This window comes from Dermacentor silvarum, chromosome 7 (assembly GCF_013339745.2).
Source record: "Dermacentor silvarum isolate Dsil-2018 chromosome 7, BIME_Dsil_1.4, whole genome shotgun sequence".
NCBI lineage: Eukaryota > Metazoa > Arthropoda > Arachnida > Ixodida > Ixodidae > Dermacentor > Dermacentor silvarum.
The window spans coordinates 16379284-16406093 of NC_051160.1; the positions used below are offsets into that span (position 1 = coordinate 16379284).

The 26810-nt window shown below is 48.2% G+C and overlaps 1 protein-coding gene across 1 annotated transcript; it reads left to right on the forward strand.

Moving 5' to 3' along the window:
* On the forward strand, positions 1-26810 carry LOC119458597 (tetratricopeptide repeat protein 8-like). Its single transcript, XM_049670926.1, has 8 exons — positions 1-65; positions 3728-3938; positions 9350-9532; positions 10383-10532; positions 11035-11205; positions 15847-15957; positions 16024-16163; positions 26585-26810. Exons 1-8 carry the CDS (start codon positions 37-39, stop codon positions 26808-26810), a joined length of 1221 nt encoding a protein of 406 aa, XP_049526883.1. The 5' UTR covers positions 1-36.

Consider the following 26810-nt stretch of genomic DNA (forward strand, 5'->3'; position numbering starts at 1 on the left):
CATCCGAACACCTCCTGCAGCGTGTCGTGCCTGAAGATGGGCGACGCAGGCCTACTGACAGAAAAGTGAGTGATTCTGCGCGCATTCCGCACGTTTAAAAAGCACGTGCCCTTCCGCGGCGCAAATCACATATGGGTGTCCTATATATACTTCTCGCTGCTGTTGCGACCGGTTCACTTTGCGTGGACGGTGAAGTATAGCTGCGAATCGCCGTAGATGTATAACCGCAGCTGCAACAGAAACGCTTCGAATAGGAATAAAAAACATACGTGCACAAAGCAATAAACTGAAACAAACGAAATAAGGATCAGTCTAGCAGGGCAATCGATTGGATTCAGAAGGACCGTCTGTTGGGCTAGTTGGTCTATTACTTTCAGATATAGCGCAAATAAGTACACATGTACACACGAAGAAGTCCGCATCTGTCGTGTCTTCTTCGTGCGGATGTGTACTCATTTGCGATATATCTGAAAATAACTAGATTGGACTCAGTAAGATCATTTCGGACTGCTAAGCAAATATTTCTGTTGCCGAACCCAAAAATGGAGGCCCCGAAAGACAGAATTCCGGGTAAGACTACGGAGCGGGATTTGTAATATATTTTTTTTTCTCTTATTGCTAGAGAAAGGTCTACAGGACAAAAAAGGGATGATTTATTGTCTCTGCCTCGCCACAGCATGAGCATACAGTGGCGAGGTAACCTGTCCTGCAGCCTGTGTTCATAGAAATTTAGCGTCGGTATGCGACAGCGCAGAATGGGCGTCATGAAATTGATGTTTACTAACCATGTTTACTAAGCACTTCCGTGAGGTTCATACAAACGGCACTAAACTAAACCAAGGGGGAAAAAAAACGCAAAATTTTAATTTTTACTTTCACTACGTCATCCGCACCGCTTAATTTTTCTTCCTTCAGAGTTCTCATTATCGACACTCAATTTCTTCGAAATAAAACGTGCCGAGCATAGCACAAACAGTGGTTTTATATTATGGGGTTTGAGTCCCATCTCGTGGCTGAAGTGGTGGTGATAACGATGCCGACTCCTTGAACAATGACACAAACCCACCGTGGGGGGTAGGCCACGAACCGAGTGGTAATAGGATAAACGAAAAAAAAAATGTATACCTGTTAACGAAGACAAGGCCACTCATCTTCGGGCATCAACAGATTAGTCTCTGAAATTTTACTCACTCACTCACTCACTCACTCACTCACTCACTCACTCACTCACTCACTCACTCACTCACTCACTCACTCACTCACTCACTCACTCACTCACTCACTCACTCACTCACTCACTCACTCACTCACTCACTCACTCACTCACTCACTCACTCACTCACTCACTCACTCACTCACTCACTCACTCACTCACTCACTCACTCACTCACTCACTCACTCACTCACTCACTCACTCACTCACAAAGATATGGAAGAAACAAAATGCAAGCGTTGTCGAAAAGACGACAAACAGCTTTAAAGGACACAGTTTTTTAAACTTTACATTTGTTCTTTTTTCTTGGCTGAATAAAGGTTGTGGAGCTCGAAACCCTAGAAATAACACCTGGCAACACTCAGAGCACCCTAAATAATTTACTATCATAGCTTTTCCACGAACCATTTCCGCTTTTGTTTTCCAGGAGAAGCGTGCGCTGTTCGGTGATCGTTATCTCGCTCGGTGGTCTGTTATCTGTTACGGACTGCCGAGTGACGTGCCAAAACATCGCGATGTCCTGCAGCTCCCAAGTGACCACCGGGCCTTCTACGTCATGATGTCACGTACGTCGTGACGTCGTGTACGCGCGCGAGGTGCATTTGTGTCGCGACCACATCTTACATGGTCGCGACACAAAACGCACCTCCTGGGAAATGAAACACAAACTGGCTCGTCTGTGAGGCCAGTCAGTATTTTCGCTAGGCTTTCAAGGTGCTGCAGGACCTTCATGACAACCGGCCAGAACGTGTTGTCAGATGGTGGAAATGAAAAGACCGTGATACATAGTGATAGAATTGAGCGCGCTGTTCGTGATTTAAGTAGAAATTGTAATTGCAACTTGGCACAGAATGCCGCAATAAACCGGTAAGTGGCGCGAACTGGCGGTGAAGCCGTTAGTATTTCGGATGTATATAGCATACGAGATTGCAGTACGTAAGTGGGTTGTTATTAAGTGCCGCATAGCCATTGTTTAAAATTGCAGCACTCATCTTATTAGGCTTCAGCGCTTTATTCTATGCGTAATACGAAGTAAAAAGAAAGTGTACGCTAACGAACCGCGCGCTGCCTTTGTGGTAACGAGTGGAGCAGCAGAGCCATTCAATGCATGGCTGCGCCCGAATGATGTACGCGGGCGAGTTTGCGAGTTAGTAGCCCGAGTTCTGTGGTCTCTGTGAGATAGAAAATGCCATCGACGAATTGTGCCGTGAATGGGTGCCATATCACTAATGCCATATCCTAGCACGTAGCTTGGCTCGGCTAAAAGAAGCCTGGCGCATGCAGCCAGCAAAAGCATGGCCTTCGGGATTGGTTTTTGTTACTTTGGAGGGAGTCGTCGATGGGGCGTAAATTTGGACACCACCAATTATTGCAAAACGTGATTCATCAATGCAGGAAATATGAACCGCCGGAACATCGCCTTGATAAACAAAATATTACTTTCTAACAGCTAGAGCTGCCATTGTCGTATCACTATCGCACTCACCTATCACTGTTTCCAGCATGTTTCTTAAATACAACATCCTCAATGCAGATCGGAAGATTTTGACACCAAATATTCCACGGCGTTTTCCGCGTTACCACTAGTATGATTGGCCTCAGACCGCTAAGCTTTCCGTCACACTAAAATAACTGATACCATAAAAATTGGTTGTCGATACCTTTAAAGCAAAAAGAAAAAAAAATAAAGAAAGAAAAGTCGGAAAATGTCACGCAAGTACTCGATTATGAATTTTAATCTCTTGCACGGGATCACGTACTGTAACTGACTATTTTTAAACCTTATTTGTTTTGTTGAGCTCGTCGAGCCGAAGCACCTCTTCGTCGTTTGTGGGAGTTCATTTTGCGGTTACAGTATACTGCGAGCGTTTCGACTAGCCAACAATTTTCTTTCTTTAATTCATTTTTTTTTTTTTTTGAAATGGGAACACTGGTTTTGGCTTAGAAAGTAGCTCGCGTCCTTCCTAGGGTACTATTCCGGACACTAGCGCACTCAGGATCTCTGCCAGGGGTGGGGGGGCTGACAGTTTTCCAATACCATCTAGACAGCACTAATTTCGATTTCTTCACGGGAAATTGTCAAAAAATGCGCTTTTTGCGAGTGTGCAGACGATTGCGCGTCTTACATCTTAGTTGCAGTACCAAATGCGCAAGGAAAGAAAAGGGGTTAAACAAAAGGGGGGGTTTGTCGGCCTCAGGGGGGGGGGGGGGTTACAACCCCCGACCCCCCCGCCCCCCGTCGGTGCGCCACTGATTCCGGACAATGTCGAATTCCGCCATAATGTCAAATGCTGTAATGGCGCATTTTGAGCCAGTCAGAGAAAGATGCAGCAGGCCTCTTCGCCAATCAGAGCTGATCAGATCGCAAATTCGACAGCATGGCAGTGTCCAGATATCACTCTAGGTCGTTTTCATAGTTAAAACATAGCCTCCAAGATTCGTCGGCGCGCCACCAGATCTTGGAGGCCATGGTTATAGCGAGTTCAAAACACAAACCTCGCCACGTGCGCGCAGGTCGGCGACAGCAGTAGACATGGAACCCGTGCAGCAGGCGCTCAGCTTGTATCGACGCCGCCACTTCACCGAGTGCGCCGAGCTGTGCGAACGCCACTCGTCCAAGCAGCTCCAGTGGCTCGGCATGCTGGCCCTGACGCAGCACGCATGGCTCGACGAGCTCGAGCTCGAGGGGCTGCAGTCTCTCGCCGAGGAGTTGCTCGACGACCAGGTCAGACACTCCACCCCTCCGCTTTTTTTAATGCGTTAACTTCACGCGTGTCAAAGTGGGTAAAAGTGTACGTTTGTGAAGTGTAGGAAGCCGGTCACGTGGTAGAAGGAGAGAGGGGATAGGAGAGCTTAGAAAAGCGTATATATATATATACGCTTGAAAAAGGTCGGTCCACCGACCGAAACTGTTGGGTAAATAATAAATTCTAAGATAACCGCGAAGTTGTGCTTCTGATTTTCCTAAATACGCTTGGCTCATTGAAAAATCCAGTTACTACTATATATATATATATATATATATATATATATATATATATATATATATATATATATATATATATATATATAATGAACGAGAAGAAAGGGAACCGAGGAGCCCGATTTTATTAATCATATGATAAGAAGCCAACAAAGACACCCAGGACAAAATAAGGGAAATTGCTTGTACTTACTAATTGAATAAGAAATAATAGATTAATAGAAATGAAAGTGGATGAAAGAAAGTTGCTGTTTCGCCCGAAAGGCGAAGCACCAATTGCGATAGCAAATTAGTAGAGAGGTATACGGAGTAAGGATAGTAATTTTATCGGCTGCATAAACTTAGACACATTCGCTTACTAACTGAATTAACAAGCATGGTGTCAGCGCGCACAAGCAAACATGAATAGATCACGCTCGATGACCGCAGACAACCCCTGTCAGAACGCTGGCGTGAGCAAGCGTTCTGACAGGGGTTGTCAGAACCAAAATCTCATTATGAGGTACGCCATACTGGGGTCATCATCATCATCAGCCTATATTTATGTCCACTGCAGGACGAAGACCTCTCCCTGCGATCTCCAATTAACCCTGTCTTGCGCTAGCTGATTCCAATTTGCGCCTACAAATTCTCTAACTTCATCACCCCACCTTGTTTTCTGCCGTCCTCGACTACGCTTCCCTTCTCTTGGTATCCATTCTAATGGTTCACCGGTTATCCATCCTACGCATTACATGGCCTGCCCAGCTCCATTTCTTCCGCTTAATGTCAACTAGAATATCGGCTACCCCTGTTTGTTCTCTGATCCACACCGCTCTCTTCCTGTCTCTTAACGTTAGGCCTAACATTTTTCGTTCCATCGCTCTTTGTGCGGTCCTTAACTTGTTCTCGAGATTATTTGTTAACCTCCAAGTTTCTGCCCCATATGTTAGCACCGGTAGAGTACACTGATTGTACACGTTTCTTTTCAACGGCAGTGGTAAGCTCCCAGTCAGGATTTGGTAATGCCTACCGTATGCACTCCAACCCAATTGTATTCTTCTGTAACTTTCCTTCTCATGATCAGGGTCCCCTGTGAGTAATTAACCTAGATAAACGTACTCCTTTACAGACTCTAGAGGCTGACTGACGATCTTGAATTCTTGTTCCCTTGCGAGGCTATTGAACATTATCTTTGTCTTCTGCATATTAATCTTCAACCCCCCTCTTACACTTTCTCGGTTAAGGTCCTCAATCATTTGTTGTAATTCGTCACCATTGTTGCTGAATAGGACAATGTCAATTGCAAACCGAAGGTTGCCGAGATATTCACCGTTGATCCCCACTCCTAAGCCTTCCCAGTCTAAGAGCTTAAATACTTCTAAGCATGCAGTGGATAGCATTGGAGAGATTGTGTCTCCTTGCCTGACACCTTTCTTGATAGGTAACTTTCTACTTTTCTTGTGGAGAACCGAAGGTAGCTGTGGAATCCTTGTAGATATTTGCCAAGATATTCACGTATGCCTCCTGTACTCCTTGATTACGAATGCCTCTATGACTGTTGGTATCTCCACTGAATCAAATGCTTTTTCATAATCTATGAAAGCCATATGGAGAGGTTGATTGTCTCCGCAGATTTCTCGATTACATGATTGATGACATGGATATGATCCATCGTAGAATATCTCTTCCTGAATCCAGCCTGTTGGTTGACTGAAGTCAAGTGTTGCCCTGATTCTATGGGAAATTATCTTGGTGAATATTTTATACAATATACTGAACGCAAGCTAATGGGTCTATAATTATTCAATTCTTGAACGTCTCCCTTATGGATTAGTATAATATTGGCGTTCTTCCAGCTTTTTGGTACACTTGAAGTCGTGAGGTATTGCGGATAAAGGGCCGCAAGCTTTTGAAGCATGGTATCTCCTGCGTGTTTGATTAAATAGACTGTTATTCCATCTTCTCCAGCAGCTTTTCCCCTGGTCACGTCTTGTAAGGCCCTTCTAACTTCATCGCTAGTTATAAAAGGAGCCTCTGTGTCCTGTTCATCACTACTTCGGATGAAAGTAGCTTGGCTGTTTTGGGCGCTGTACAGGTCAGTATAGAATTCTTCTGCTGCTTTTACTATGTCATTGAAATTGCTGATGATATTACCCTGCTTATCTTTCAGTGCATACATCTTGCCTTGTCTTATGCCAAGTTTTCTTCTCACTGATTTCATGCTGCGTCCATATTTTACTGCTTCCTCAATCTTTCCCACGTTATAATTTAGAATGTCCTTTACTCTCTTCTTGTTGATCAGTTTTGACAATTCAGCGAATTCTATCTGATCTCTCGAGTTTGCCACTTTCATGTTTTGTTGTTTCTTCATCAGGTCCTTTGTTACTTGGGAGAGCTTACCTACTGGTTGCCTTGGTGCCTTACCTCCCACTCCAATTGCTGCTTCTGAGATCAGCCTAGTTACTGGAGTACTCCGGACTAATTTAGACCGCCTGGGGGTTCTTTAACGTGCACTCAATGCATGGTACACGGGCGTTATGCATTGCGCCCCCATCGATGATCACGCACACGCACACGCAAACGCAAACGCAAACGCGCGCGCGCACACACACACACACACACACACACACACACACACACACGCACACGCACACGCACACACACACACACACACACACACACACACACACACACACACACACACACATACAATGTGGTCCATTTCCCTACGCAAAGATAAGCCGATAACGTCGCTGTTTTCGGCGCACACTTTGCCGCAACAAACGTGGCACACTTCCATGGAAAAGCCGCTATTCTTCATTGCACAATCCATCACAGGCCTCCACCACGTGGTTGACGTTCGCAAGTAAAAAAGGCCATGGAGCGTCGCCACATTTGCATCACGCAGTTTACCACACGCCGATGTTCTCTGACACACATTACTGCTAATCTGGCTGGCAAGAGAATTGTGGATGTTCACGTAAAAAAAAAAAAGAACAAATAAAAGCACGCGTCCACGAGGCGCCCGCCTACACCAACTAATGCGCGACGGCACCACGCAGAAAGCCGGCGGCCAGGGTCATGCACCGCACGTGCGCCGGTGACGTCATGCTGTGACGTCGCCCGTGCGGTGTGACGTACCCCAGGAGAGGTCTATTAAGCAAGAGGATGACGCTAATAAGCAAGATGATGACGTTAATAGCAAGAGGATGACGCTAATAAGCAAAAAGTATTAGGGTTGGGAAACACTTGCAAGATATATTTCAACTAGATAGTAAAGTTCGTCTCGAAATGCCGGGCTCATGGCGTCATAGATATTACGGTGATGTCATCACACCGAGCAAAATAATGCTGACGTCGATCGGGCTGCAAGGTATGATGACGTTATGTAGGAATTAACAAGATATAGTGTTGAGCGCGCTTCTGCTATAGTCACAGCAATCGCGGGAACGGAGCGAGCCTGCTATAGCGTACCCCTTACAAGAATTGTTATGGTAGTGCTGATGCGTTTCTATTGACTTTCTGTTGTATTCAATATACTTTCTGTTGAAGTACAGTTAAATGATGACATTTACACAGGGTTTCGTAACATCGCGACCCATCCGCCTCTATATGGCTATACTGAAATCGAAACTGGTTCGTATAGAAAGAAAAGCACAGCAGTTAATTACTTACACTGTAAAATAAATTACACCCTTAGAGGTGCATAAGGGTGGAAAGCGGTGTAAAACGCTCACCCAAAAAGGGTGTAAGTGTGTTAGTTATAAGTCGATTTACACCATTATTTACTTTTGAGGATGTAAATTATTTTACAGTGTATACGGCGTTCTTGACGCTTGTCGTCAGTACGGCTTCTAATAAGGGTTAGAGCGCTCGGACCTTCATTACACGCAAAAATGAAAAACAAAGAAAAACAATACATCTCGAGAATTATTGCTGTAATTAAGGATAGCGAACTTGCGGACACACACGGACGGAAATAAAAGCGGACAAACACGAGCGGCGAGAAACAGGGCGGACAAACTCGGCTTACAAACACCACTCTGTTTTGTCTGCATCTGTATTCGCCCATGTGCCCGCAAGTGCGCTGCCTTTACAACAATAATAATTAATGACTAACCTTCTAGCCAACCGGCCGCTATGTCCTCAGCATGTCGAGAACGCGTCATGTTAGTACTCCTTAATTACTTCTCTTTATAATCTGGGACATGTTAGGCGTGACGTTAGGAGACAGGAAGACGGCGGTGTAGATTCTTAGAGAGCAATCGGGTGTAGCCGACATTCTAGTTGACGTTAATAGCGAGAAATGGAGCTGGGCAGGCTATTTAATGCGCATTGAAACGTTCCGTACGCAATTCCAATAATTCCGTATGTTTACCATAATTCTTACGGAATCCCCATATGGATTCAGTATAAATTCCGTAAAATTTGCATAACAATTTACGGAATTACTGGAACGCATACGGATCGTTTCAATAGGGTATAGCTAGGGCAGATAGGCCGGTGGTCTATTATAGAGTTATAGAATGGTTGACGAGGGAAGGGAAGCGCAATCAATGACGGTAGAGAACTATAGGTGGCACGATAAAATGAGGAAATTTGCGGGAATAAGATGGGGTAAGCTGGCGCAAGACAGCGGTAATTGGAGATCGCCGAGAGAAGTCTTCATCCTGCAGTAGACATAAATTAGGCTCATGATCAAAGCGTTGGTTAGGGCTAGTTGGTGATCCATACTTATTATTGTTCTATCGCAGAATGTATGAAAAAGCACACAGAGACACGAACGGAACAGGCGCTAATTTCCGACTAACGTCTGATGCCAGATGTTCTGCATATATATACCGAAAAACAGACAAAAATAAAATAAAAAGAAAAGAAAGAACACAACGAATCACTTAATCGTGCCAACACGTGTGCGTTACTAAGAGCTTGTTACCAGCTGCGTGCCCTGAAGAAAATTAATTTCTTTGGCAGATAACAAAGGAGACGGTGAGCTGACGCACTCACAATCGTCACCTTTCATTAACTGCAGCGTTCACAATCTCGCGCGTGCAACGATCTTCGTCGCTTGACAATACTTACGATGTTGATATAAAACGTAAAGGTGGGTATAATTATATAAGGTGGCTGCTTATTTCGCAGTCGGTAATTGACTCACACATCTCTCCCAGGCGACGGCGCAGACGGGCCGTCCGGGCACCTCCCTGCGGGCCCCTCCTCCGCCGACCGGCGGCGGCCGACCAGTGACGCGCGAGGGTCGTCCCTTGACAGGACTGCGGCGACGACCCCGGTCGCGTACCGCGGCCACGCGCCACGGCGTCGAGAGGGCGCTCACCACCGCCGCAGGAAGAACGGTACGTACACGTATATATATATATATATATATATATATATATATATATATATATATATATATATATATATATATATATATATATATATATATATATACAACCGAACTTCGATATAACGAAGTTGTAGTTGCTGCGAGAAACTTCGTTATATCGCGAATTTCGTTAATTCAGTGCAACTAAGATCGGGAAATACAAACAATTCGTTACATCGCGAATTTCGTTAAATCGAGGTTCGTTATATATACAACCGAACCTCGATATAACGAAGTTGTAGTTGCAGCGAGAAACTTCGTTATATCGCGAATTTCGTTAATTCAGTGCAACTAAGATCGGGAAATACAAACAATTCGTTACATCGCGAATTTCGTTAAATCGAGGTTCGTTATATCGAAGCTTGACTGTATATACAGAAAATGAAGAAAACGAAAGCAGGGAAGTTACTGCTGACCGCACTCTATATCTGTCTATAGCTATATATATACGGGGTGTTTCAGCGAACACTTTCAAAACATTTTAAAGGTGTTTTCTGTGGCAGATAGCACAATTCTAGTTCAGGAGCTGGTCTACTCGGAGAGGCGGACATTACTGGCACAAAAAAAATGAAATGCATAATCTACAAATTAACAGAAATTCACTAATTATGTTTTTTAACTAATTACCTTATGGCCCATGTTGCAATTTACAAATTCTAGCCATGTGGTTCGCAAGGCGGATCCACTTGGAACGAATTCTCAGGATGACGCCAGTTTCGGGTATTAATTCCCGAACCAGCAGTGAAGAATATAATTGGCTCTGTTTGTTTGCTTGAGCAGGAACACCGGAAATGCTAAACTCTATCGCGTGCGTGCAGGCCCGGCCGACGACTGCGGCACCCGCAATGGTGCAAGAATTAGCAGAGTTCGGTCGACTGGGCGCGGCCTCTTCGGGCTGGCCGGAGAAGCCGTGGCTCTCCAAGCCGCTCTTCCGCTTCCTGTATCACCAGCGAGGTGACGTCAGACAGGTAAGTATGCGCGCCTAGATGAACGACAAAACAGCGCCGTGTGGTCGGCGCCCCCTGACCGAAGATGCCGTGTCCGTGCCGAAGATGATCTCTGGTGTCGCGCACTTCAACAGGGCACAGCCAAAACGTGCAGGGGCTGCGATTCTGGGTAGCGTCAAATTCCGCCATGTTGGCTTTTTGAACCAATCACGGAGGCCGTAGCAGTCCTGTGGGCCAATCAGAGCTGAGAATAGGTCGAAGTGGCTTTTCAGGCCGAAATCCGGTCGTTGGGTTCACGTGAACGCTTGCCGGTCGGGATGAACGAGCGTCGAGGCGAGTTCGGTGAACCCGCCATAGCAAGGACCGTGGAACCGACTCGCCCGACTCGCTTGGAAAGATTCATGTAAAACGCGGTCTGATCTCGCTGCGTCGGCTCAGCTTCGGGCTCGACCTGCTCGTATCGAGTTCACGAAGACAAAGCCCACTGCTCGCGGTGACTGACGAGCCACACATTAATACGCAGGCGCTGGAGCTGGCCGGCCAGGAGCGGGCGACCGACTGCTGTGGCTGGTGGTCGCTGCAGCGCGGCCGCTGCCTGCTCAGGCTGGGAATGCTGCGCGAGGCGGAGCACCAGTTCAGGAAGGCGGCGGAGGCCGGCGACCCCCAGCCCAGGGCCTTCCTGTGGCTCGCCAGGGTAAAATACGTCCGGCGATGCCTTACTGCTTTTCGCGGTGCTATGCCAAATTCCCTGCACAAAGATCACTCTGCACAAATTCTCGGAGGTTTAGGGTTGCCACATTTGCCGTGAGAAAAAAAAAAAAAATTCGGGCAGGACTCATCTACGATAAATACGTCATGTACGAGGCGTCTACGCGTCAGCCGGGTTCCTCGATCTCCCCGGCTTCGATGATGATGATGATGATGATGATGATGATTCATTGACATCCCTTTTGAAATGGGGCGACGACAAACAGTCGTACCTTGTACAGTTACCTGTCTGTAAGAGATCCGGTTCGATCAAATCTCTTCCCTGCCTTTTCTTACGCTAAGCCTCTTGCCTATCTCGACCACGACCTCGACTGCTTCCCTCCGGACACGCGGCGCCATCAAGCGGCGCCGCCGTAAAGTCCTTTGCGTAGCCTCCGAGACTATCGCTGTCGCTGTCGAATACACGCAAAATTGCCGCGCGAGGCATTTTGCATGTATTTGCGGGCCTATTTCACGCTCGGAAAAACACGTTTATGCAGTACGTATATTGAGCACCAGAAAGCTTTATCGGGAGTTTTTCATGTTGCCCTACAATTTTCTCATTTACATTTATAATCTAATTATGGTATTTGAGAAGTTTATTAATTATTGATGACTAATTATGTAATTAGGCGGAATGCAAAACTAATCTGAGTGTCTCCAAGCGACGGCAAACAATGCATTACCTTGGTTCTGTCCAGCTACGTGGCATTTGCATATTTTTAAATCTTGGTGCGTGATAGTTGGGACACCCTGTATATGAATTGTTATTTGGATCCGGTGGCTGGTAAGTCGTAAGTGCCAGGCGCAAGTGCAAGAACAAACATTTCATTCGACGCGTCGGCTAGGGACCGGCCTTTCGACCGAAACGTCGAATTAAATGTTTTTGTACGTGCGGCTGGCACTTAGACTTATCTATACGTATACTTATACGACCTTTCTATTTCGCTTAATTGCTTAATTAGTCAAGGTTAATTGACACGAACAGACACGAACACAACTATGAGATCTAATCGGCCTTCAAGGTGGTTTTTATTGCGTACTGTTACGTTATGAACTTGCGAAACATTTAAAAAAATTTAATACCACGGTTAAATGTCAAAAACTGCTTTTCCATGTACATCAAAAAAAAAAAAGAACTTTCTCCATCATCCTCTCATGTTTGCTATGGTAAAAACTGCATTTCATTGCTAAAACGCAGAGATGAAGATGGAACTACGTGTGATACATTGCCATGTTGTTGCCGCGTCCGGTATTGTCACGCAATCTCAACGGTTTCGAAACACACCTCAAGGTTGAATTCGGCCATCTGGGACGCCACAGAGGTCTAGATCAATTGAGTCTCAAATTCCTCGAAAGCGGATGACAAGAGTACGAGTAAACCATTTCTTTACAGTTACACATGCACCGTACTTCATACCTCAGAATGAATAATTTGCGTAATCACTTACGAGTGAATGTAGAAAAAAAAAAGTTGAAGGCAATGTGCAATGTACAAGGGGTCTTATAGGAGGTTAGACTACTTCGGAAGTGTTAAATTTAGGGCAATACTACTTCAAATAGTTAAAGCTGTAGAATATGCAATGAAACTTCTCATTCAGCAACTTCGAGCGGGGATGACGAGTTTAGGGGGGGGGGGGGGGGGTGTCTTCGTCGCTGTGTCGAGATGCGGTTAGTCGCACGTTCTCCAGCCGAAAGACAAAGCAGCATCTGAGGAACGACGTAGACGGCGTTCCTCCCCGTGCTGCCGCCGAGGAGTATCCCCAGTTCTGAGAATGAGGAAGGATGGGCAGAGTCGCTCGAAAGAAAGAAGAGATAGAGAGAAAGATTTGATGGGAAAGGGCATTATTTCCCGCTTCCTTGCAGGGAGCACGGTTTCCTCCATGATCGCACGAGGCTCTTGCTGCTTCTCCTTTTGTTCCCTTCCTCTCAACATCTTTCTCTCCTTGTTCCCCTTCCCCTGACGCTGCGCCGTGCTCCCTATTGGGCAGCAGAAATAAGCGTCATTTTCCTCTTCAATAAAAGCACTAATACTACCACAACTACTACTACTTCTACTACTACTACTTCTACTACTACTACTACTACTTCAACGCCCGAGCGAGGCGCGACCTTTCAGCCATCGCGCGCGTAATCCGTCACGTGATAACCATGCGAGGGCGCTCCTGAGATATCGGTATTAAAGTCCCTATATAAGAAAAGTACCGCCATCTACTATTTCCTCCGCCTCCTCCTCTCCTAAAGCGCTTGCTTTTTCTTTACTTTTTGCTTGCGAAAGCCAAGTCGACGGTGTCGCACCTAGAAAGTCCACGTTGAAGCTTTCAGGCCGGGCGCGCGCCGCCGCCGCCACCGGCGACTGCGGCTGCGCAGAGGACTTTCAACATGGCTCTGAGGCGGAAAAAAAGAAAATATAAAGAAGTGAAAAGCGCGCGCTATCATCGTCCAATAGGACATACAGGATAACACAGGAGAGAGCGAAGCGGCATTTGTCAAAGGATGGCGGTACTTTTCTTATATAGGGACTTTAATCGGTATGCTCGCGCATCCCCGTAGACATCGCAAATAAACGAACAAAAGCCCCGGCGCTCTTCGAAGGAGGTATATTCCGGTAGGGAGCGAGGTGACTTCAGTGATATTAAAGCGCATGCCGCCTGCAGCGCACACGCAGCTGCAGCTGCTGCGGGTACAGGTCGGGGATTCCCACGAAACACTACAGATCGTGTCGATTAAATCTAAACGACGCGAAGCCTTTTTGAGTTAGCGGGGTACACCGCTGTACAGCAGCTGTTGCAAATGACACGAACCCAGCCTCGTCGCGGTAGCTGTCTGCGTCACGAAGTCGAAAACGATGTGTGACGCTTGTCGAGGGAAGAACATTGCGGAGAAGTCTAACGGCACAGGGAAGCGCGACAGATATCTAAATAGGTTTAAGGCTTCATACTCTTCGTGTCACAGGGGTACATCGATTCTGGGGGGGGGATTGACCAAGAATGGGCAACTGTCCAGTGGCTCATAGCCATTTTTTTAAAGACGATAGTCTTTCTTGGGCTACCTAAACGCGAAAAACTTTGTCTGTCTGTCACTCGATTCCACCACTCGGTCAAAACCGATTCAACTGCCCGGCCAAAACGAACCAAGCTACTAGCACTGGTGTCACGGGGTCACACATGTCAACATTATACAGCGCGAAGGAAACCTCAGGCCTATTTGAGGCAAAATATATGTACATAACCGTGATCCGCGGCGTTCATTTTATTAAAAATACACATTGGACTGGTTTTTACGTCCGTAAATGAAAACTCAACTGGTGTCGAATCAAATGGTGTCGAATGGTGTCGAAGAGACGCTACGCGTTAAAAACAAGCCGACTGAAGCCGCGGCTCTGTAGCCGGCTTTAAGCCAACAGTAATAAAAGGTCCCAACAGATGACGCGAGAGCAGGGCGAACGCGGGAAAATTTGAATTGAATTCAGCAAAACCTCCATTGTATCCATCATAGGAGGAGTGAGAGGGGAGGGGAAGAGCGAGAGGGGTGGGAGGGAGGAGAATAGAGGGTGTTACGTATCAGGGGCTGCAGAAGACTATCGTCTTTCGACGTCAATTGCAGCGAAGCAAGCGGATATGGGGCCAATTTTTTTTTTTGCACGTACCGAATGGGCGAAGTTGTCTACAAGGTCAGACAGCAGCCAGCAGCAAGTTGTCTATTCAACCACGCACCCGGTGTACCCGAGTTGTCTGGTCGCCAGCGCGCATACCCCAGAGCCCTGTCAGACGGGAAAAGGTTTGGATTCCATCAGGGGCTCGTCCCGGCGAGCAAACGACGACGAACGCGAAACCACGGGGCAGAAGCAGAGAAAGCTTCGCTTTGAAAAATACATAGGAGGCGGAGATGGCAGGACGATGGCAGTCTTCTCGAAAAGAAAAGTGTACAATCATTGCATTCTACCGGTGCTAACATATCGAGCAGAAACTTGGAAGTTAGCAAAGAAGCTCGAGAACAAGTTAAGGGCCGCACGATGAGCGATGGAACGAAAAATGTTAGGCCTAACGTTAAGAGACAGAAAGAGAGCGGTGTTGATCAGAGAGCAAACGGGGCTAGCCGATATTCTAGTTGACATTAAGCGGAAACAATGGAGCTGGGCAGGCCATGTAATGCGTAGGATGGATAACCGATGGATCATTAAAGTTACAGAATGGGTACCAAAAGAAGGGAAGCGCAGTCGAGGACAGCAGAAAACTAGGTGGGGTGATGAAGTTAGGAAATTTGCAGGTGCAAGTTAGAATCAGCTATAGCACAAGACAGAGGTAATTGGAGAACGCAGGGAGAGGCCTTCGTCCTGCAGTGACATAAATACAGGTTGATGATGATGATTCACAACTCATACGAAGTGCTCCGGGTGTCCTCGGATTTTTTTTTCTTTCCCTTCTCCCGCGTGAAGAGTGGCACGCTAGAACACACGAACTCAGGTCGACCTCTCCGCCTTCTCTTGAGTAATATATATATATATATATATATATATATATATATATATATATATATATATATCGTGCTACAGGCTTGCAAACGCTCAGCTTCTTGTGTGTCGCAGGTGCAGCTACAGATGGATCAGCCGCTGGCCGCTGTGGAGGCATACAGGCGCGGATTGGACAAGTTCCCCAACGAGGCCGCCCTTGTGGCGCCTATGGCACGCGTCTACGAGGTATATCGATCGTTGCCGCCACTGCGTTGCAGGGCGCGCGCATATGTCGCTGTCCGCGGCTCGCAGGGCCTGCACGACCTGCAGCGCTCGGCCAAGCTGTACCGGGAGCTGCTGTCGCTGGACGCGGTGCACGTCGAGGCCATCGCCTGCGTCGCCACGCACCATTTCTACGCCGACCAGCCAGAGATGGCTCTCAGGTTCTACAGGTGTGTGCGCCGGGGATGTGCTAAGTAAGACCCGGACGCATTGCCGACGCCACGTATAGCAACGGACAGGAAGACGGAGGGTAGGCAAAGGAAGGATACGTTTTGTGAAGAAGTATATGTAAAAAGTTACGAAAGTAGGAGTCCTGTGAAAAAAAAAAAGAAGGAGGTCGACACGGCCTTAGCTACATCTTTACACGCCGCGGCCGAACCAACAGCACTTTCGCAACTTTTCGCCATCGCACAGCAAATTCAAAACGGAGACTGCTGTTATACGGGCTGGCTTAATTCGTTACCCTCAGTATGAGCAGAGTCCTTTGATATTCTGGTATGAGGGAGGGGCCCGGGGTGTGAGTGATCATCTGGGACGCCGCAGAAAACAGTGCATGTGGCACCCGTGGGTCGTGCCTGGAAGACAAACTTAAAGCACTCTTAAAGATAGGTCCCCCGGTCCGGACCAGGGAGTATGAATCTTTCTCCGTGGTCCGGTCCACTCAGCGAAGGTGAGACATAACCAAAAAAAAAAAAAAAAAAAAAAAGACCGGCATAACCAAAGATCGTCGTGGGACGCGAGCATGATGGTCCATGGCGCAAACATCCAATCGGAGCATTCCTTACCATGGACATGCCTCGGTTGTGCGCTTGTCACGTGACACCCTTGCTGCGTAGCCTGGATCCCACTCGGTGTCTCAGCCGAGAAAGTGCGCGAAGAGCTGTAATTTTGTCCGAAGAAAGTTGTAGGCCAGAAAGAGGAACAGAACACGATCTTCGTTCATGCTCAACGGCGGACACCGAAAGATCGTTAAAGAACTATAGCATTCGCGTGCGAATTTGGCCGAGTCCGGCTTGATCATGTTTACATGCACTTTGGTAAGCGTATTGAGTGCGTTAAACCACTTGTGCGCTCCTATCCATGACGTCATGCTAACTGGCCCGACTGCCATATAGAATCTAGTGGATATGCTCCCAAGCAAGCCGCGGTGATTTATTGCGATAGCAATTATATGAACACTCAAAAGCAGATTTCTGCCGTCGGCGTCGCCGTCGCCGTCGCCGTGAGGTTCCGTATGACGTCATTTGGAGAAGAAATCGTCGCCGCGCGCCGAACGCTGTATGTGCGAGTGAAAGGGCGCGAGGGGCGCGTCTTTCACGGGGAGTGAACGCACGGCGGAGAACAAACGCGCGTTCTGCGCCGTCCTCGCTTAAGGGCTGCAGAAGTAGGCGTCTCTTTTCTCCTTTACAATCACCATATATGTAGAGCAAACGCGCCTTCTTCCGACGCGCGAGAAGCCGTGGGGGAGGGGGAGGGAAGGGAGGCGACGTTTAGCTGCGGCACCAAGTGCCTATTTATATCAGAGGCTCCGGCAACAGTCACCAACGCCGCAGGCATTTTGAGCGAACGCGGGCAAAACGCCGACGGCGTCGACAACAGTTCTGCGTGTTGCCGGTGCTGCTGCATGTCCAAGTTTATACAGCTGATAAAGCTAATATCATTACTCCGTATAGCTCTCTACCAATTTGCTATCGCAATTGATGCTTCGCCTTTCAGGTGAAACTGCGACAACTTTTTATCATCATCATCAGCCTATATTTATGTCGACTGCAGGACGAAGGCCTCTCCCTGATATCTCCAAATACCCCTAGCTGATTCCAACTTGCACCTGCAAATTTCCTAACTTCATCACCCCACCTAGTCAGTTAAGACGTTGCGCTGCTGAGCACGAGGTCGCGGGATTGAATACCGGCCGCGGCGGCCGCATTTCGATGGAGGCGAAATGCAAAAACGCCCGTGTGCTTGCGCTGTAGTGCACGGTAAAGAACCCCAGGTGGTCAAAGTTAATCCGGAGCCCTCCACTACGGTGTGCCTCATAATCAGAACTGGTTTTGGTACGTAAAACCCCTGAAAGAAGAAGAACAGCGAAAGCTGTATATGGCTAGGCGAAACGAAAAAAAAACCCGCATTTCCCCGAAGGGGAGTATGAGGAAGTGCGAAGCACGGGGTGATGCTATGAGGGGGCGCGCGCGACTTAACTGCAGAGCCGAGCGAAGGAGACGGCAGCGAGAGAGCACGACTGACGCGCCGGCGCCACACACACAACACGTGACGGCGGAGCGAAACACGCCAGGCGGTTGGAGAGGGGGTGAGCGGTGGGGAGAGTACGCACACGAGGGGCTGTTACCGGGCGAGGAGGGAGCTGTCAGCGCGAGGGGAGAGGCGGCGGCCGAGGGTGAGTGCAAACCTAACGGGGGGAGAGGCACACCAGCTGCATGGCGCCATGACGTCACGGCGCGGGAAGGGTGCGAGGAGCCGGCGCGGCGCGCGCAGCCACGGCGCGGAGGCGCCAGCTGCACAACGCGCCGTGACGTCACGGCGCGGAGAGCGGTGCGGAGCCGGCGCGGGGCGCGCGCAGCCACGGAGCGGAGGGCGGAGCGCGCGCAGTCACGTGGGGCATGGCGTCGCTGCGCCGTTGCTACAGACGCTCCTCTCCGCTCCTCGCGCCGTTGCTAGGGGAGAGGAGGAGGAGCGCGGACGCCGGCGGAGTTTTCGGGGTCGCTTAATACCCGTGCCACACGGGCACGGAAAATGGCATTTAGCAGTTAAGGCCTTAAGTTCCTGAATGACATTTTTTTCGGCCGAGCTGCTACACGTACAAACTTAATGACATTTGACCCGATGATGTCGATAGCAGCGTCTTCTGAAGGGAGCAATTTTAGAGCAATAATAAAAAAGATAAACATGGACTTACAATTTTAATCTACCTTCAAATTTAGTGAAACGTAGAAATAAGCATACTACGGTGCCGACGTGTAGTTTGGTGCTGTCTTCTTCTAATGCACCAGCACTTCTTCTAATGTTGTTGTTTTTATTGCATTACATAAGACCCAATGCGCTGGTTTAGGTGTCCTGTATGGCTTAAACACCTGGAAAATTTGTTTCCAGCTGAATAGGATGCCGTTTCAAATAATTTAAGTAAACCGCACTGAGCAAGCTATGGCGTCGAGAGTACGCATTTCTCAGTCGAATGAGTTCTGGCGAAGGCCTTCAGGTACGAATGACATTAACGCGAATGCCATTTGAACTGCGCGTGTGGCACCGCGCGAATGACATTAAATCTTAAGGCCTTAGCTACTAAATGCCATTTTCCGTGCCCGTGTGGCACGGGTATAAGAAGTGCATTCGCACTTAAAACCATTCGTCCCATGTTTCGATAAACATCTCCATTGGCTGCGCCGCCAGTTACGTCGCTCTCTACGTCGCAACCAAGCGCGCGCGCGCCATTGGCAGCGCCGTTAGTGACGTCGTTCTCTGCGTCGTACCTGCTCTGCCCGCAACGCCGGCTCCTCGGCTCGCCGTTGTCGCATGCATTCGATATCTTGAGTTAGCTCAGCGCCGTGGTTAGCAGCATCCGCCCGCCATTGGCGCTTGCGTTCCACTGGAAACACAAACATGTAACCAATAATTGAGAAACGCTTCAATACAGCGTCGGGATTAACCCACTGCTAAACACCGGGACCGCACGTTTCAGCTTCGCTGGTTAACCATCTGTACGGAGTGCTTGGGCGGTCTTTTTTTTTCTCTTTTTTTTTTGTCTAAGCGTTGTTCTTCCAGAATGTGAACTACGCCCAACCAACCTAAATGAAGCTGAATCAACTCGTACAGTTTCCTCAGAAATAAAACTTCGCAACGGAAGAAAAGTTAATCTCGGTCCGGGCTTCGAACCCTGCCAAGCCGCCATTCCATGGCAGTCGCTCGATCTACATATGCATTGAGTTAACAAAGAGGCTAGCAAATGGCAGGGCAAAGGCGAATGAACCAGTAACTCGAATCGCATTATTAGGGCGAACGCCTTTAATATGTCTCATCAGTCAGTCGACCTTGAGAGAAAACGCGTCGACGACACGAAATGTACGAAAAGGCTACGAACCCTCGACCTTTGGTGGAAGTCGAATCCACGAACTTTGGTGTTAATGAAGGCGAAGTTAATTAAGGCACAGTTAATTAAGATGGAGTTAATTAAGGCACTCGAACGCAGGACCTTGGCTGGGAGTGAAACCTTCGACCCTTGGAATTAACTTTAGAGGGACGAATAATCGACGTACACTAAGCGAATTGATGGGGATGACTAAGCGATTTAGGAGGCTAAGCGACTTAAGAGGCATGAGAGAATGTGAAAACAGAGATTGTGAAACAAAGTACGTCATGTGTCCGTCTTTAATGCATCGGCACTCGGGCTTTCGCCTTCAAGTCGTCTTAGGGATGACATAAAAGACCCTGTGAATTATTGAACTCTGTTATTTCGCCGTTCACAGGCACCGCTAGCGTTGTGCTGCGCAGCTGCACGGTGAGGCAGATGTGACGTCAATCCTAGGATCGCACGTGGTGCTTGAAGCTGTCCTTCTCTTCTTTCTTTCTTTTTTGATGTTGAAGTACATGAAATCGTCTCGATTTGCAGCGTACGCTATGCGTAACATGTGCTCGTATATGAAACGATCAGGAACCTCGGTCCGAGTCAGGAATAGGAGGAGTTTAGGTTGCGGGTCACTGCGGCGAGCCGTACTGGTGGTACCTTTTATAGTTTCGGAGTCAAAAACGTGGATTCTTGCGAGTTGTTTGAGAAACCACTTCGCATTTTACGCCGACGATTTTAGACTGAGCCTTCTGTGTTATAGCTATATGGTATCGCTAGAAATATTTTTACGGGATGCAACATTTCGCTGCTGCTTACCTTTAACCAAACGGATATAAACTGTTGCTATCCAGACGAGCCAGAACGCCGTTACGTTTTTATTTTTAAATAGTTCGCGGGCATTCTTCAGAGCCCGGAAAATAGAACCACGTAAAATATAACGTCAAGGAATTAAACAACTTCATTTGGTGTTTCTAAGCACGCTCTACAACTTTTAAAGTACGACTCATGCTTCAGAACGAACATTTACCTAAAGTTTTGCATAATTAAACAAAACTAATTAGCTCACTAATTGCGCTTCAGAAATAGCCAGAGCAGTCTCAAGACAACTATGAACGATATACTTTTGGTCTTTTCAGTCTAAGCTGTACCATTCTACAGGGTGTTTCATTTTAGCTGCACCAAATTTTTAAAAATTGCCTGTGGCAGATAGCACAAATATAACCATTGATCTAAACTACCTGATGATGCGGCCATTACTTCCACGAGAAATGAAAACGTCTAATTGAGTAATTGACATAATTACGCTAATTAACTTTTTGATTAATTATTTTACGGCACATCTTTCAATCTACGAATTTATAGCCGCTGAGTTCGCAAGGCGTATCGTATCCACTTGGAACGAATTCTGAGGACTGAACCAGTTTCGAGATGTTAATTTTCAAAGTGTCCGACGAAATGCATGACCCCCCCCCCCCCCCCCCCCCGCATACTTCGTGGCAAGATACATACACAGGCGGAGGGGCAATATATCTAAACGTGCAGTTTTACTTGTTCCTAAAGTCGAGCGAATATGCTAAAACGGATGACCGCGTGGTTCTCAAGATACCACTAAAAAGTTAATTAAAAAGGAAACAGAAAAACGCGTAAACGCTTGGGTAGACATTCATAACGCCCTTAGTCAAAGTGAGAGAAAACACTGGGCAACACGAACATTTCCTCAACAAGCTAACAATTAAAATATTACAAAATGATTACAAATCCTTCGTTTGTAAGAACCATTGGACAATGCAAACACTTCCACAATAAGCTAATTCATTCAAATCCGCTGTGCTGAGTACGGTGAACGCCACCTAAGTGGCGTTGGTAGTGCTTCTTGATGCCAGCGTCCCTTCGAATGCTGGCATCGAGGCGTCGTAGTGCTGAGACCACCGAAGCGTTCACTGTCGGTGCGCGTTAGTGTCATAATGCAGTACTTCTCTTTTCTGCTCGTAGGCGGCGGCACCGCCCCGAGCAAGAGCGCGGGTACACGGAGGAGTGTTAGATATATAAGGCGCGTCTGTGTAGCTCTCTGCAAATGCGTTTGTGGCGCAATGGGTTAAACGCTCGGCGATCTATCGTCGCGGACCGAGAGGTCGTGGGTTCGATTTCCAAATTTTGCATGTTTGTGGAACTTTTTCTTCTGGTTTCTTTCTTTGTATTATGTTCTATGACGTATTTCCGTGACGGAAATACGTCAGTGAAGTCTTGGTGGACCCCGGCATAAAACACTTTCGTGTTAAAATTAAAAAGAGATTTTAAACTCTTCGTGTCGTAACACTGGGCAGTACAACGTTTACACAATAAGCTAACAATATAAAATCTAAAGACATATCATTAACACCTCGCCTTTCATAAATGTAAACGAACTACCAAACTTGATACAAAAAAAAAGAGAGAAAAAATGGCAGAGGTTGTAATAACGAAGCGGCAAAATGCAGATTTTATGGGAGGGGATACATTAAGGTCAGGGAAGGTGACAGCTTGGATACAGCTGGCTCATTATACTGTGATGAAGTTCACTGTCCTTTTAACAAACGTCAATCCACTCTGTGAAGGTGGAAGGCCAGCGAAGCTGTCGTTGTGCTCCCAAACTCGCCTCCGACCCATGGTGTGAACGTGGTTGGACAGCGGAGCCAAATGAGTGCACGAAGCAAAACAGGTTTGTTTGTAATTTGCAGTTGGGCATACTTCTTCGTTAATTAGCTTAATGAAACTTGGAAGGACTAAAGTTTTATCCTAGCAGACAAACACGAGGCTCTCCGTTTCCCTCCCGTAAAAGCCCATGTATTGACAGCAAACGGGAATTCCACAACTTTTACAACTTCAGTGTGAACTACCTAATTATGAAAAGTAAATGAAACTCCGCGTAATGATAGAGCCGTCTTAGCGGCCAATTTTCATATAATTTTGGGGGTAGTTTTGATAAAACAAGAGTTACGGCCGCTTTTTGCAGAGCATTCGCGATAAAGTTGGCTTGCCACAGGGCGTTTTTGTTCACTACGCGGACGTTAGCCAATACTCCCCCCCCCCCCCCCCCCCCCCCTACGGAGCACACATGCGGCTCATTCATACGGGGGCTAGACGTAAACAGCTTCGCTGGAAAAAAAAAAAAAAAAAGACGTGGGCAGGTTGCACCAGTGGTGCAAGGCTGGAGTACACAGCGGAGATGATGATCGCCCTAGCTCCTTCCAGGTTTTTCTGGGCTTGGCTAAGTTTTGCTTGGAAATGCCAAGTGCTGCTAGGCACAGTATTCCGAATCGGCTCGCCGCCGACGCGCAGATTCTCGCTTGGCCGCGCGACGCGCTTCAAGATGAGCGGCTTCTTCTCAGGGTGTCTGGATCTTCTTTGGTCGTCCCATGTCAAGGCTACATGTACTCGCCACAGAGTCAACGAGAGTTCTGCCGCCGTCGCGGCGGCTCTGAGCTTTAGCTCCCCGGTGACGTCACGGCCAAGGTGCGTCTCCACACTTGCCGCGGCGTGGCTGGTCGATTGTATTCGAGCAAACTTTATTTGTGCCTGGCAGTTTGGCACTCGCACCCACCGACGAGGGCCTACGTTGTCTACAAGGTTGCCGTTATATACTCGGCGCGGGTCTCCGCTCGCCGTTGCCGGCTCGCTGGGTCCCTGCCTTTCGAGCGCCCCGAGGACCTGCTGGACGGCCCAGAGCTGTTGGTCTTGGTCGTAGCTCTTCGCGGCTGCCTCGAGCCGCTGCGGGATCGTTCTTGATCTTGCTGCAGTCACGGACACCGCGCGCGTTCGGCGCGAACGTGGGGAAGCAGGGAAACGCGGGCGGTGTCGGCAGCAGCTCTGCGCGTTGCCTCGTTGATGCTGCTACAATTTCTTTCTCTCTCTCTCTCTCGCTCTCATTTTCTCTTTCTCTCTCCCGAGCATAGCGCGCGCTGCGCGTATGCTCTCCTTCCCTCTCCTTAAGATCCCATGTCAAGGCGACATGTGCACGGCACGGAGAGGAGGCGAAGCACACGCCCTTCCGCGAGGTGGTTGCTAGGCAATGCAGTGACGTCATAGCTCGGCGAGGTTTTGCGGCAGGCGGCACTTTTTACGGTTAGCTAGAACAGCTTCGCCGTTAAAATTTGGAGGTTAAGCTTCGCCTTTAAGAGTGGAACGCAATAGCTTTGAAAGATCCCTGAATGTTTGTCAGGCTTCCCGGCAACTGCAGCTTCCTTTTTTTCCCCACCTTCACCTCTGCGCGCCGCTGCCGTTTTGCGCTGCCGGCTTTAACGCTGCCGAGGAGCTGAGCGCCATCTGGATGATATAAAAGCGCGCCAATCGTTTGTTCGTGCTAACATTGTTGCAGTCTGTACATACAAAGAACAAATAGGCCAAGTAAAGCTCAACGTTCTTTTTTCACTGCGGTACCTACCTCGAGGTGCACTGATATGGCGTGAGTTGTGTTGCAGACAGACTTGTAGACAATGGACGGACACATTTTTTTTATTCGCAAGGACGATGTGTAGTTTCTGCCGGGATTATTTTTAAAGTTCATAGCTGAGAAAGGGGGGTATAGTTGTTTTGGGTGTTCGGGAAGGGTTCGAAGACTTAGGAGAGAATGTGCACGAAAGAAACACCCGCATTTATCAAGTGGTCGTTAATTTGATTTCGCACAGTAGACGTTCGGAAAGCTACCGTTGCCTGTCGGAATCCCTGATGGTGAACTGGACCTAATGCTCTTGGTGTTGTCATCCGTCTCCTTTGTTGGTGCGAGACAAATGTATGTAACATTTAGGCAACTGTAGTTCTTCCGTCGATTTGTCCAAAACCGTACAAACGAAGCCATGATGCCCCCTGACCCCATCACTAATCTCCGAGCCGAGGGGGGGAGTAGCTCGCGTCCTCCAGCGCCCCCCCACCGTAGTCGGCGCCTATGACCCGCGCTCTCGGGTTTAGCTGAGCAGCGCCAAAGCGACTACGCCACCACGATGGGTAGAACCACACGTACCACCAGCGATAAAGGACAGTAGGGGCGAAGCCAGGATGGGGAGGAGGGAGGGGATGAGATCACGGGGAATGTGCACCTTCCCTACCGGAATTTCCGTGTACCAGCATGACACCCGCCCAACCCTTCTACCCCTTCCCTTCCCTTCCCCGGCCAAGTGAGTGCACCCCCCCCCCCCCCCCCCCCCGCCAGAAAAAGAAAAAGCTTGTATTGCCTGACTCGTGTCGTCGGTGTGGCTGTCGTCGTACGCGAAAAACCTCCTCACCCGCAGCTGGCGGACGGAAACCCTCCTCAACCACAGCTGGCGCGCCGGAAACCTTGCGCTCCCGCTAGTGGCGCGCCGGATCAAGCCACTCTCCCAGCCAAACACAAGCACTCCCTCCCTCCGGCGAAGGGAAAGGAGGGTTCGCTCGCTCCGCGCCAACGCCACCTAGGAGGAGGAGGAATAAACATTTTATTGAAATAGCAGACTGAGGTTTTTGCGGGTGAAGCCCCTATTCCAGGGCCCCACTGGCTCTAGCCACCTAGGTGGTATTGTCTGCGCGCGCAGTTTCGCGCCAGTTCAAGGCCAGCTGCGCTATGGTTAGGCCGCGCTTGGTCCGCTCCGCCGAAGAGGAGGCAGCCTTCAAAGAACGGGAGCGGGCCCGTGAACGTGCGCGAGCTCGCCGGGCGAATCCACCGTTTATCATCCACCAACAGCGATGCCCCTTTAATCTGTCTCAAACGCTTAAAAACTAAACACCTCCCCTAGGGTTGGACAAGCTTCACCTGCACCCCCGTTCCCGGTATAGGGGAGGTGTTTTAAGCTTTTTTCGCCATTTAGATAAATTAGTTATTAATTATTCAACTTCTCAAACATATTTAGAACAAGGCCGGTGTCAATGAGACAATTGTAGACCAACCTGAAAAATTCCCGACCCAGCTTTTTTTTATCGCTTGGGTTGCCACGCGGCATAACATCATAATGGAGTTAAATATAAGCATGCAGGCCCGTTTCATAAAGATACTACAACAGTGAATTATAGAATGCATTGTCCATAATACATCTTTCATTGTCTTCTACGTGATTACTGCGCAATTTCACACCTTCAAGAACACTTTCGAGAAGTGCCTTTGTCCTTTTCGTTCGCTCAATACGTGCTACATAAAAACTTTTTTCCAAGCCTCAAAGCCCACGAAACACGAAAAAGGGTAGTCGCGCTGGGCTTTTTTTTTTTCCAGAATCATCACAATAATCACCATAACAATCCGAGCATAACCATATAAAGCATACCATCACCAATTACACACCAATCATAAGAAATAGATGCTAATCGTATTAACGTCGCCAATCACCTCGAACGGATCCATGGATGTGCCGCCAATATTTTGCTAAGTAGCATTACACAGCCGGTGCCTGCGACGCAGTACACGACTATATGCTGTCGCGGTGCTGCAGCGACTGCATTGTGCCAAGACGCACAGTGCAGTCTTGGCTCTGCGCAGTCTTGCCATTATGGCGCCCTTTCTGAAACATGCAGACGCCTGCTGCAGCTGGGCATGCCGACGGCCGAGCTGTACAACAACCTGGCTCTATGCTGCTTCTACGCGCAGCAATACGACATGGCGCTCACTTGCTTCGACCGGGCGCTGGCGCTGGCTGAGGACCAGCTGCTCGCTGACGTCTGGTACAACCTGGGTCTCGTTGCACTGGTCAGTACGTCGCGAGCACAGCTTCCCTCCCAATATCAATACCGAACACCATAG